The 13,987-nt window shown below is 37.3% G+C and overlaps 1 protein-coding gene across 1 annotated transcript in view; it reads right to left on the bottom strand.

Moving 5' to 3' along the window:
• SLC2A13 (solute carrier family 2 member 13) overlaps positions 1–13,987 on the bottom strand; it is a 412,288-nt gene that overhangs the window by 91,761 nt on the left and 306,540 nt on the right. Inside the window, exon 6 of the mRNA XM_024750867.1 lies at positions 13,807–13,927. Coding sequence (XP_024606635.1) covers positions 13,807–13,927 — 121 coding nt within the window. The remainder of the gene's footprint in view (positions 1–13,806; positions 13,928–13,987) is intronic.

A 13,987-nucleotide genomic window follows, 5' to 3' on the forward strand; every position in this document is an offset into this window, starting at 1 on the left:
AAACGAGCCTCTCACTGTTGTGGCCTCTCCCGCCGCGGAGCACAGGCTCCGGACGCGCAGGCTCAGCGGCCATGGCTCACGGGCCCAGCCGCTCCGCTGCACGTGGGATCCTCCCGGACCGGGGCACGAACCTGCGTCCCCTGCATCGGCAGGCGGACTCCCAACCACTGAGCCACCAGGGAAGCCCTAAGCACTTGCTTTTACAGCAAAGATGTTCTATGATGATACTGCTAATAGCAGGAAAAGAATTTTCTGAGCAGAGTAAATACATGTAAATGAAAATAAATAAACAGAATAAAAATCTTCTTTAAGTCCCAAATAGACTACCACTCACAAAAATGGTTTCTTAAGAGAAAGACTCTCAATTACACTGAGTGAGTGAAAATACACCAACATAGGTATTTTTAGACCTACTGGCTTTTGATTATCAGGAATTACTGTCCACTTCCCAAAGAGTGTGTAACACCTGTCAGTAGAAGCACCCTGCTGCTTAACTGGTAAATTTCAGAATGATGAGTGTAGTGCTAGCTGGACTCTTACTTAAAGCTAGTTTTACTGTCTGCTAAGCCATATGATCTAAACTTCTTCACTCAACTTATTTAAGCCTCAGTGTCATTGGTGACATGGGGGAAATAATACCATCTACCTCAGTTTTGCTGAAGGATAAAAGAGAGAATCCGTGTAAGCCTTAGCACAGCAGTTGGCACATTGTGACTATATAAAAAATGGTAGCTGACATGACTACTCCTTTTGAATAGATGAGCAAACTGCACAACAAAGAGCAGCTATTTCACTGGTTTACAAGGCCAAAAGAAATGCAATAAATGAAGAGACTGTAATGATTCTTTCTCCCTTGCAAAGCTGGAGGTAGATTATCTAATGTGGCCATATTTCTTGCCACCTGCAAAGCTGACCTTAGACTTCTAGTCACTATAAAGAGAAAGAAACCAAAAAAAGTAAGTAGCTAGAGCCTTATTTAATCAGTTAATTCATCCTTCCTGCTGTCAAGCAGAACCACCTATACATGTCCCATAAAGTTAACTCTAGTACTGTTGTGTCAAGGATTGTTAGTGTTCTATCCCTAGATTCCTTCTTTGCTTCCTCCTTTGTAAAAGAATTCTGATTGTTAACTGGGAACACTGTGCCCCCTGCCCCTTCCTCTCCCAACCACTGAATAAAAGAATACATTTCCCAGTTTCCATGAAAACTAGATATGACCAAGGGACTAATTCTGACTTGTGAGAAGTACTGTGGGATTTCAGGAAGGCTTCAATTCAAAGGGAGCTGATTCAGCCAGGAAGCATTGCTCCTTCTACATTTTCTCCTCTGGCCTGCATCACAGACGTGATTGTGGTGCTCTTGCAGTCATCCTGGACCTTCCTCATGAACTTGTGAAGAATACTTATATGGGTACAGCAAAAAGACAGGTGCCTGGATCCCTGATGACACTAGGTATAGCATAATGAATCCAAAATCCCTGCCTTTGAATTTATCTTACATGAGCAAGAAAGAAACTCCTTTCTTCTTTAAGAGTTATTTTGGGTTCTTCTGTTATCCACAGCCATCACAATTCCTCACTGATAGAAAAATATTTATTCAAATGCTTAAAACATATTTTTGCTAATTTCTATATATATATACTGAAATATCAGCTTCTACCTAAGTCGCAACATTTCTGAAGATATGAGACTTGAGTATTGGTTCAAAATGTAAATAAAAGCCATCCTAAGATATTGCCAACTCCTGACAAGGGGCTATATCTCATATTTTGTTTTCTTAACAGCTGGCACAACACTTGGTAAATGGTCAGTAATGGAGGCCAAATGAAAGAATAAAAAGTGGGAAAAAAATCCCTAATAGTGTCTCTGTGTACCTATAATTGCATATTTGTAATTCTGGATCTTCTCAGTGATGCAGTCAATGTCTAGTGGTGAATGGGGCATTTACCAAGCATGCTGGTTCCTTCAAGTTACTTGGACACCAAGAAAGGTGACCTAAAAGTCTCTGAGAGTTAATGCTTCACCCAGTTAATTGCACTCAACCCAGAATGGCTGAGCCTTCATGGCTGGCCTCTTATCTGTGAGACTCCAGCTTGGTGACGATGAGGGCAGTGAGTGCTCTAGCTTGTCACGGTTATTTTGCTTTGTGATTCTGTGTTTTGAGGTGCTTATGACTGCATCTATCTTACTTCAGCACCTCTCTGAGATGGTAAATTGTTCCTCTGTGACTCTTCCTTATAGGGTAATGGAGCAATTAAAGCTTCTTTTTTTAGTGCTACAATTTCTGTTGCTCCGATTTCTCTCTGACAGAATAATTACCATGTGTGTCCCTCTTGGAGTCTCAAAGATTCATTTTTATTTGAGTTTCATTTATGTGTAAATTTCTTAGCTTTTTCTACTGTATGTTCAATTTGTTGCCTTTATCTTTTAATACTTTAATCCTCAAAGATCTTGTAGACCCTAACTTTCAGAATTATATGGCCATTCCCCTCTTTTCTTTCCTGGTTATATTTCAAAGTTCTGTTTACTTTTTTTTTTTTTTTTAATTCTCTCAGAGGGGTATTTTTCTTCTGTTTTGTTATTAATATAGCAATATATAATTAATATAATAGTAATATATATAAATTTATTTTAGACCTGCAGTTTAAAATCTATAGATTCTTGTGTCTTTCCACATCTTCCTTGATAACTCAATTCAAGTTGAGTTTATCAGGACAAAATAGACAAGTGCTGAAAGCTCAGTGCAAGAATCCAATCAAACAGAAATGAAGCATTATCAGTGTTATCACCAGGCCTGAGAAGCGGTTTAGAGTACGGCAATGGACTTGTTTGAAAACCTTGAATTAGCTGAGGTAGGCATAAGACCGATGGAAAAATTTCTTATTGAATTTCAAATCAGTTTATGTAATTATTACAGTTACAGAGGAAAAATACATGTCAACATCATACACACATCAGTCTCAATACTTGGCTAAATCAGTAAACAAATACATTATATAAGACATGATGTTAGCTGCTAGGTATATAAAGAAGAAAGCAGAGAGGAAAAAAAACAAGAAAAAATGAAAAAAAAAACCCCAGGAAACATAATTCCTCCTTTCAAGTTACAAATTTACATTTGGGAAGACAAGCCACAAAAGCCGGGCAGTTAAGTAACATTAACATTAACTTGTAGATAATAAGTCATTCTAGTCACCAAGACCTGACAAGAGCCCATCCCTTCACTTCAGGTCTCAATTTAGACCCAAAGGTTTGCTCTTCTGCCATCTCCACTTTGCTGCCAGAGTGGCCTCTGTAAAACACATATCTGATAATAATATTCTTAATAGCTTCACATAATTTTTTTTTAAATGAGAGAGTCCAAAATCCTTATTACCTTTATACATGACTTTTTTCTTTTTCCACAGAAAACGTCTTAAATGAATTTTTTTTCTTTTTAAATCTTTATTGGAGTATAATTGCTTTACAATGGTATGTTAGTTTCTGCTTTATAACGAAGTGAAACAGCTATACATATATATATATATATATATATATATGTTCCCATATCTCTCCCCTCTTGCATCTCCCTCCCTCCCACTCTCCCTATCCCACGCCTCTACGTGGTCACAAAGCACCGAGCTGACCTCCCTGTGCTATGTGGCTGCTTCCCACTAGCTATTGGTTTTACATTTGGTAGTGTATATATATCCATGCCACTCTCTCACTTTCTCCCAGCTTACCCTTCCCCCTCCCCGTGTCCTCAAGTCCATTCTCTAGTAGGTCTGCTTCTTTATTCCTGTCCTGCCCTTAGATTCTTCATGACCATTTTTTTTTTTTTTAGATTCCATATATATGTGTTAGCATACAGTATTTGTTTTTCTCTTTCTGACTTACTTCACTCTGTATGACAGACTCTAGGTCCATCCACCTCACTACAAATAACTCAATTTCGTTTTTTTTATGGCTGAGTAATATTCCATTGTATATATGTGCCACATCTTCTTTATCCATTCATCTGTCGATGGACACTTAAGTCGCTTCCATGTCCTGGCTATCGTAAATAGAGCTGCAGTGAACATTTTGGTACATGACTCTTTTTGAATTATGGTTTTCTTAAGGTATATGCCCAGTAGTGGGATTGCTGGGTCATATGGTAGTTCTACTTTTAGTTTTTTAAGGAACTTCCATACTGTTCTCCATAGTGGCTGTATCAGTTTACATTCCCACCAACAGTGCAAGAGCGTTCCCTTTTCTCCACATCCTCTCCAGCATTTATTGTTTGTAGATTTTTTTACACATGACTTCTTATAATTTAAATTCCCAACAGTCTCTTCAGGTTTTATTTCTTGCCATTTCTACTTCTGTTTAGAGATCACCACATGTTTCCTGAATGGAATTATAGGCAGCATCTCATTTCTGAAAATTTGTCTGAAATTCAGCATCTGAAAGTATGAGAGGTATCTGCTACAGAAGAACCACCATACAGCCTTCCCTGGGAAGTGCCTCCTTTCCAGGCCTCTGCCTCTCTGCCACAGGGCTGGGAAAGACGGCTGGAAAGCCCCTGCTCTTTGAACTTCTGAACTAGCCTGTGACAGACACCTGGAGCAGGTGTTGTCAAGGCTGCTGGGGGTTGGGGAGTGGGGAGTCTCTATCCTCACTATCCTCCCCAGCCTCAGCAGCAGAGACCACCATGGGGGCGAGGCCTTGGCTGTTCTCCTCTACAAACTCAGGTGACCTTGGTAAAGCTTGCCACATGCCTAACTGTCTAACAGAGGCAGGGGATGGGAGGGTGATTGGGCCAGGCCCTGGGAACTGATGCTCACTGGTGATGCTGACCCTGACTGGCAAGTGAGCCCCTCTGCTTGCAAAAGAAAGGGAAAGGGACAGGAGACAGTTGTAGATCCTCTGAGTTGGGCTGATGCAGGTCTGCTAAGCTCAGCATAAGCACTTTTAAGAACCTTCAGGACCCCCTTCCATGGCTTAGCCTTTTCTCTTACTGGCAGTGCTCCCATACCAGAAATTAAAATTACTGTTCCACAGAACATCTCCAAAAAATTAGGCATAATATGGCACATAGTTCAATGAAATGGAAAATATGAATTTTGTGAAATCGAGTATCTGAAAGTAGAAAATACCCTGTACTTATAGTTTCTAGAAAATATTAAGCTTTCTCCTGTTTCTGTACACATGCTATTTCCTCTGTCTGGGATGCTGTCTTCCTCTGCTTATTCCATCTAACTCCTACCAGTTCCTCACTGCCCAGCTTTGGGAAGCCTTCTATAATAAGGAGTTATTACTTTAAAACACAGTTAGATGAATGGCTCTTTAAAATACTGAGCTCCTCTACTGCAGTGATATATTTTTCAACAATCTAGGGATTAAGTAAAATAAGGTGGCCTATAGACATTAGTAGAATAGATATTAAAAAAGTACAACACTCTAACCCCTCTTGTAATTCTTCTGCAGTTGAACTGAAAATGTCACTCTCAGTTTGCATAAGAATGTAAGACCACTTTGGTACACACATTTGCAAGATGAAAAGCAGTAATATTAAATTTAGCCTGTTTAGATTTCTGAAGTTTATTTTTATAATTTATAGCAAGCCATCACACACATACATTATACACTTATATAATATGAAAGGTGAAAATAAAGTTAACAAAGAGTTATAACTGTGTAAACATTAGTACGTGTTAACTGCCAAGAATTTATACGTTCATTTACTTGTGGTTTTTCTATAATACAATGCACAATTGTATAGCATATATGAGTAAGGATAATATACTTTCTTGCTGAATTTGATTACACGGGCCAAGATTTGAGGGATTTATTGTTTTGAGGGATAAATTACTATCTTAAATTTCAAACGCTTATTATTTTATACTAAAATTCTGTGAAGATATTTGACATAGTCACAAATCAATTTCACAATGATAAAAATTAAAAATCAGGAAGAACTAAATATTTAGGTCCCACAAAGTTAAACATTCATATAAATACTAATCAATTTAAATAAAATAAGGATTTCCTTTGCTTTCAAAATGAGTGAACTAGAAAATGCGAATAAGTTCTCTCAATGAAATAATTTTTATTCCTGATTTGATGAGACTAATCAGCATGCATTTATCATATAAAAATCAAAATCAAACAAAAGAAAACGGAATAAGAAGCTTAAAAAATTAAATTCTGACCTTCATCTGGGTTACTGGCAATGACTTTATGATTCACTGATAATTATAAAAATGAGCAGTACATTTTTAACCTCTGTGAAGGGTGGAAACTTTATTATCTACTGGCAAGTTGGTTGTAATGTACAACATCATTTCAAAAAATTTTGTTCTATGATGAAATTACCATAGAATTCACATAATGATCAATGTTAATTGCCAAGGAGTAACAGGTTTCCAAAAAAACTGGTAACTATGCAATTTAGATGCACATGGAGAAAAATGCCAGTTACTCTAGATGTATCAAGTGAAAAGCAGGGGAATAAAGGACTGATTTGTATTATCAGTTACTTAATAATATGGCCTGCTCAAGATACGCTGAGCTTTGAGTATCAATCACTAAAAATTAAGTACCCCTACATAGTTTAAAATAAATTTTCAAAGTTTACCTTCCAAAAATGATAGAATCATCTATTTCACTGTCAAGAACACTGTCACAGGACTGGATAACGTATTCCTTTTTAAAATATAGGACAAAATAGGGATGATATTCTAGAGTGGATTGACTTGAAATGTGAACAAAATTCCAGGTTGATTTTATTTACTCATTGTAATGATCAGAGCTCTAGAATGAGAATAAAAGTCCTTGAGTTTCAGAGATATATGTTTTCCCCTTTACCTCTTTGTGTTACTTCAGACCTAAATGGATAAGTTCAAAAGAGCTTTCCTCAAAAGTCTTTTGAGTTCAAGAGGGAGTAAAAATGATATTTGAAATAAAAGTATAAGTGACAGCAAATACTGTTCTTATTATGGGACTGCTGTACTTAACTGGAAAGCAAGGGGAAGGCTCTCCTGATTTATATCTTTGAAACTGTGTTCTAAGAAGTGAGCTACAGTGAGACTTCAGAGACCCAGACTCCTGTTACATAAGTACTATCCTAACCACATGTAAAGCATCTGTTCTTGTATGTCAGTCATCCAATCACCCAGCCCTGTTAGCCCCCTCCAAAATATCTCTTGAGTCTCCACTGCCACTGTCAAGGCTGCATTATTTTCCTTTTTCTTCTTTTGCGGTACGCGGGCCTCTCACTGTTGTGGCCTTCCCGTTGCGGAGCACAGGCTCCTGACGCGCAGGCTCAGCGGCCATGGCTCACAGGCCCAGCCGCTCCGCGGCACGTGGGATCCTCCCGGACCGGGGCACGAACCCCTGTCCCCTGCATTGGCAGGCGGACTCTCAACCACTGCGCCACCAGGGAAGCCCGAGGCTGCATTATTTTCTTACCTAGGCTACTGATTTCTTTTATCTGATCTCCCTTCACTGCCCTTTGTCCTGCTCTAATCAATTCTCCTAAGCAGCCAGAGTGACCTTTTAGAAACACAAATCTGATTAAATCATTCTTATCTTATCATTCTTTAAAGGCTTCTCAGTATTCTGATGCTGTCTAAAATTCTCATGGTTTATGAGGGTCCCAGTGTGGTCTGTCACTGGCCTGCCATCCAGTCTATCTTTGTGCTATTCTCTTGCTCATGCTTAGGGCTTGTACACATGATGTCCCTCTTCCTGGAATGCTCTTCCCTCACTCTTTGCAAACCTAAAATAAAAAGCCTTCTTTTTTGTCTTTAAGGCTTCCCGAAAAGCACTTCTTGACTGTGGAAAATAAGGTTTGAGTAGGGGATCTTGCCACTGTGGGGGCTTGGCAGGTCCTCGGCCAAAAGCCCAGGCATCAAGATAAAAAGGTCATGAGGAACTCAATGAATATGTCCCATAAGTGGTCAACTTCCACCATCCTCCTATCCAGATGTCAAATTCGGTACTGGGTATTTAAGTGCTAGCAAAAGACATGTACAATTATTTGGAGATAAAGGTACATGATAAGGTTATGTGGGCTTTTTGTTTCAAATCTCATTTTCCCTTTCAACTAATTTAATTACGTTTATCTTTACCTTAAGTCTGTGGATATTATTCAACAGATATAGCATATTTTCTTCCATAGTTTTATTAATATTAACCTCAGGCCTATTAGCCTGTACCATCAGGCCAAAAAAAATTAAAATATGTTATTTTTAAAGGAAATCAGTAAGTTTTAGAAAACAAAATTCAACAAAAGTAAAAGTCTCATTCACAGTATAACACTATATTCATTGTCAAGTTGCTAAGAATTATTAGAAACAAACACATTATCAGTCAGCAGGATGCCAAATACTGAAAAAAAAGGGGGGGTAATAGGGTTTCTGCACATTTCTAAGGTCAGATAAGAGTTTTATGATTGAATCTAACAGTCTCATAGTGCTAATACCAATACATGTGCTCAATCACACAAGGTTGGCAAAAGGAGAAGAAAAGTGTATGAATGCAAAATTATTTTTTATTGTAAATGAACTTTGAAGAGACTAATTATAATTAGTTAGGCATATACAGTTTCTCAAAACTAGTGTCACCACCATAGGGAGGTCTATAGATGAAGGAACGGTTTGTCAACTTGGATATTTGGAAACTTCATTTAGAGAGGGAAATATGAAAATATTACTCTATAGAAAAAGAGCCACATTGATTATTTTTGTACTCTTGGTTTAATAATGTTCAAGAAGAAAAAAAAAGGAAAGAAGGAAGCTGGCAGTTACGTAGTTAAAAAATACTGAAGCGGGCTGCCCTGGTGGTGCAGTGGTTAAGAATCCACCTGCCAATGCAGGGGACACGGGTTTGAGCCCTGGTCCGGGAAGAACCCACATGCCGTGGAGCAACTAAGCCCGTGCGCCATGACTACTGAGCCTGCGCTCTAGAGTCCGCAAGCCACAACTACTGAAGCCCATGCGCCTAGAGCCCGTGTTCTGCAACGAGAAGCCACCGCAATGAGAAGTCCGCGCATTGCAACGAAGAGTAGCCCGCGCTCGCTGCAAGTAGAGAATGCCCGTGCACAGCAACGAAGACCCAACGTAGCCAAAAATAAATAAATAAATAAATAAATAAGTAATACTGAAGCGTATGGCAGTGGTTCTTAATGAAAGATGTACTGGAATCACCTACTCTCCACTGTCCTGGTGAGGCAGATCTGTGGGAGTGAAGGACGGGTAGCTTTAAGTACCTCCTCAGATGGTTCAGGTAAGACTCAAATGAAAAATATTAATAGCAAAAAGAGCAATGAATTAGAGGCACAGTCCCTTTCTCCTTCAATTACCCCAACTCATTTCCATGATCTACTCTAGCTGGTTGCTCATAGTTAATCAATTACTTATTTTTAATTCTTGTTGATTTTCCTCTCTTAGATATATCTAGAATATGTCTACCTATTTCTCTTGAGTATCACCTTCATAGTCCAGGCAATTATCAATCTCTCTCATAGACAATTCTTATAATTAGTCTGCCTATATCAACATGTGCTCACTGTGCCCCAGAGAGAAAGTTTAGAATAGAAAATCTGGTCAAGTCATGACTTAAAACTGCTTAAAATTAAAACACTACTTAATACTGCTTAAAACTCCTCTTCTTCAAAAGATGGGAAAGATTTCTACCCATCATCACAATCTCATCTCCTATTATAGGTTTTATGGATGATAACAATGTCTATAATATTTATTGAGTGCTTATTATGTGCTGAGCGCTGTTTTAGGTGCTTTCCATATATTAATTCATCCTTACTATAATCCTATGAATAGGTGCTCCAAAATATTTTTTAAATGCATGTATGCATGAATGAATGAATTAGTGGCAATGTGATGAAAGCCCTAGGACAAGAGTACCTTGCAATTCTACAGCTGTATACTTTAAGATATATGTTTACTTTGAAGGGTTTGAATGTAATGAGATCATACTTACAAATAATAAAAAGTCAAAGATTCGAGGGAAGTGTTACATAGGAAACATTTGAATCCTCAAAGCTTGGATAGCTCTCATAAGGAAATATGTTTATTAGTAATTTGAGAGCATGGAGCTTAAGGCCATATTAGGAGTATGCATGTGCATTCTTATACGGATATATGATTCAGATGATACCCTCACTAGAGTTATTTCTCCTAGCCTTAGTTGGCACCCTGTGACTGTACACAGTTTTAGCTGCAGGAAAGTGGATCTGAAAGGTGTTCTTTAATACATTTGGTTCACAAAATCTAACCAGGACTTGGAACAAAATATCATCAATTAAAAAATTAAAAATTCTACAAAGGGTAAGTTCTTATTAGAAATTATTTAGGGTAGTCAATGTCTTGGGTCCAAAGTCATTAGTGAGCCCCAACCTACAATATTTTTGGTTCTAACCTACCTGGTGATGTTACACAATCAATATTTATTGAATTAAAATAAAGAACAACCATTGTTCCTAAACCATCCACTTTCTTAAATCTTCTACTCTACTCTAGTCAGAATGCATTACATACTAGTCATTGTAGAATATAGATTTCTACAAGTGGAGGTGCTGAATAGAGGAGCCTATATATTTAAGTTTTATTAGGTGAAAGTATATTAATTTCCAAAATGGAGAAAAGTTTACACTCCCACCAATAGTATACAATGTTCTTAAGATACGGGGAGGGGGAAGGGTAAGCTGGGACAAAGTGAGAGAGTGGCATGGATATATATACACTACCAAATGTAAAACCGATAGCTAGTGGGAAGCAGCCACACAGCACAGGGAGATCAGCTTGGTGTTTTGTGACCACCTAGAGGCGTGGGATAGGGAGGCTGGGAGGGAGGGAGACACAAGAGGGAAGAGATATGGGGTATATGTGTATGTATAGCTGATTCACTTTGTTATAAAGCAGAAACTAACACACCATTGTAAAGCAATTATACTCCAATAAAGATGTTAAACAAAAAAAAAAGATCGGGCTTCCCTGGTGGCACAGCGGTTAAGAATCCGCCTGCCAATGCAGGGCACACGGGTTCAAGCCCTGGTCCGGGAAGATCCCACATGCTGCAGAGCAACTAAGCCTGGGTGCTACAACTACTGTGCCTGTGCTCTAGGGCCTGCAAGCCACAGCTACTGAGCCCATGCACCACAACTACTGAAGCCTGCGCGCCTAGAGCCCGTGCTCCACAAGAGAAGCCACTGCAACGAGAAACCCGTCGACACAACTAGAGAAAGCCTGCGTACTGCAACGAAGACCCAATGCAGCCAAAAATTAAAATAAATAAAATTAAAAAAAAAAAGATAGATACTAAACCATCTCTCCTTTGTTATAAGGCAGAAACTAACACACCATTGTAAAGCAATTATACTCCAATAAAGATGTTAAAAAAAAAAAGATAGATACTAAACCATCTCTCCCTTTAAATCTGTTTTCTTTGTTCAATTTTCCTATAGGATCATTCCAAGAGGAAAACATACCACCTATACTTACAGCATGAACATCACTCATCCTAAGGTCAGGCAAACATGACTGTTTCATGTTTATCTCCTTTTTAATCTTTATTTTTCTTCCAGTCTTACTGAGATATAACTGACATAAAGCATTGTATAGTTTAAGGTTTACAGTATAATGATTTGACTTATATACATCAGGAAATGAGTATCACAGTAAGTTTAGTGAACATCCATCATCTCATATAGATACAAAATTAAAGAAATAAACCTTTTTCTTGTGATGAGAACTCAGGATTTACTCTCTTAACAACTTTCATATATGTTGTATATTTTATGTTTCATGTTTATTGTAAAGAAATGGGAAATGTGTATAGACAGTTTTAACAACAACAAAATCAGTAAGGGGACTGCAGATATATTTTATAAAATCACTCAGACTATAAATACATGTTATCAAATTCTCACAAAGCCTAATATGTTACTCTGAAAGAAAGCACACAAGACGTAAGTGTTTTGCATACTCAGTGACTCCCAGAGGACATCTAAAATTTGGTTCTGTTTTCAAAAATTGCTGCCCATTTTTGTGATAAGAAAAAAATTAGGTTGTACCGCTTCTCTCACTCCACTACAACTTTATATTATATTGGTAGGTGATAGTATCTTATTGTCACTTACCTATATTGGTAGGTAGATGATAATAACTTAGATGGATCAGGAGGATTAATAGATTGATGATCATAAATTGCTGTGCAATGAACTATACTATGGCAATAAATATTTTTATTTAAATTTTAAAAGTTGATGTCAGGAAAACTATTTCATTATATAAATCATTAAAAAGTTAGTTATTCCTTTCCTATATCAGAACTTCATAAAAATTTCTTTTCATATTCTCTGGCTGACTTTCTGCTTTTAGTTGACCTGACAGTGTATCAATCAATCTTATTCTGAATCTAAATTGCTGCATCTAAATCAGACATCAGATCTAGAGGGTATTCTAAGTTGCTCAAACAATAGTAATTTTTAAATAATTTGTTAGAGGTAACTGTGTTAAAAAACATTTAACTTAAAATATCTGTCAAGAAAAACAAAATTAGAGCATGCAGAATTCTAGCAATGGTCTGTCATCTTTCTAGCAGTTGAGGTGATATGTCCAAAGAAAGTAAAGATCACTACATCCAGAAATAGTCTATGGTAAGGGTAACTTCTTTTAAGACACCTTTCAATCTCCTTTAGAACATAAAGACTGTTAACAAAAAAAAACAGTAAAGCGATAAACATATAAACTATTCATTTCCAAAGGCAAGTGGATATCACAATTAGCAACCAGAAAGACATAATAATATATGTCTTCCTCATTGTTGTAATGAGAAGGCACCATAAATTCTGTTCAATGAGAAGCTCCTAGTGATTCCAAGTGGAATTAAGTATATTAATGTAATGTTTTAATTTCACCTAGGAGTATCTGACTTAATAAATCATTTACCCATTAATTTGAGACTTATGTCTGGTTAGTTGTAGCTGAAGGAATGTCATTTTTTGTTTTTAAAGCTATTCTATCCATATATTTTAAAGGGGTCGCTAGCCTTTCCAGCCACTAAAATGAAGTAAAAAACTTTGAAACTCTCCTGACAAATTTATTAATTGATCTGTTCAATCATTCAATCTTTAATTAATTCACTTGCTCATTCTTCAGTCCATCTGTCAGCCCATGTATGCATCCATCCATTTCTCCATCTATCAATCACATAGGGTGTAAACTGTTAAACTAATGAGCTCTTAAACCTGCAGCTGACCATTAAAACACTCTCTTCTATAAGCTCTTTCCACTTTCTATTGCTCTGCAAGAAACCTAGTAGTGAGAGGAAACATTATTTTCTGCTTAAGTGAATGAGGCGATACCTGTGGAACACAGTGAAGATTAATTGCTAGAATATCCAGATGATAAACAACTGTATCAGACATGTACATCATGGAAAAGTTTAATTACTGATGAAAGTTCTTTATTTCATCTAGAATGTAGATGTCACCGAGTCATATACGATATAAAATAGTTTCACAGTATTCCTGCTTAGATTCTGTATCAATATATATACTTTCAACTTCCAGAGAAACATCACCAAAATTGTGTCTAATAACTCACTTTTCCTTAAGCATGCATTTGCACATGCTGTTCTTTGTATATTCTCTTTCTCTTCCTGGTGGTCCCTCCCTAACACCTTTCCCATTTTCTTTCTTCCCACCATTAAGTCTGGATACCTAGCAAGCTCCTACTCACCTTTCCTATTTTAGGAAAGTTATAAGCAAAACAAAAAAGTTACCAGAGTTAGGTTAAGGAAGGGGACCATTATAAAATCTCACCTGTATCTTGTGCAAGAAGTGTTCTGATCTAAAGGAGCTATTGGATTAAAAGTGATGGGTGGAGAAACCTGGGCTGATAGCAGAAATCCCAAAGCAAGAATAATGAGTGCTACGGTGGTACCTAAAAAAAAAAAAAAAAAGGAAAAAAAAAAAAAGTTTTAAATCAGAAAAAAATTAAAAA

The sequence above is a fragment of the Neophocaena asiaeorientalis genome, unplaced genomic scaffold, assembly GCF_003031525.2.
Source record: "Neophocaena asiaeorientalis asiaeorientalis breed wild unplaced genomic scaffold, Neophocaena_asiaeorientalis_V1.1 scaffold641, whole genome shotgun sequence".
Lineage (NCBI taxonomy): Eukaryota > Metazoa > Chordata > Mammalia > Artiodactyla > Phocoenidae > Neophocaena > Neophocaena asiaeorientalis.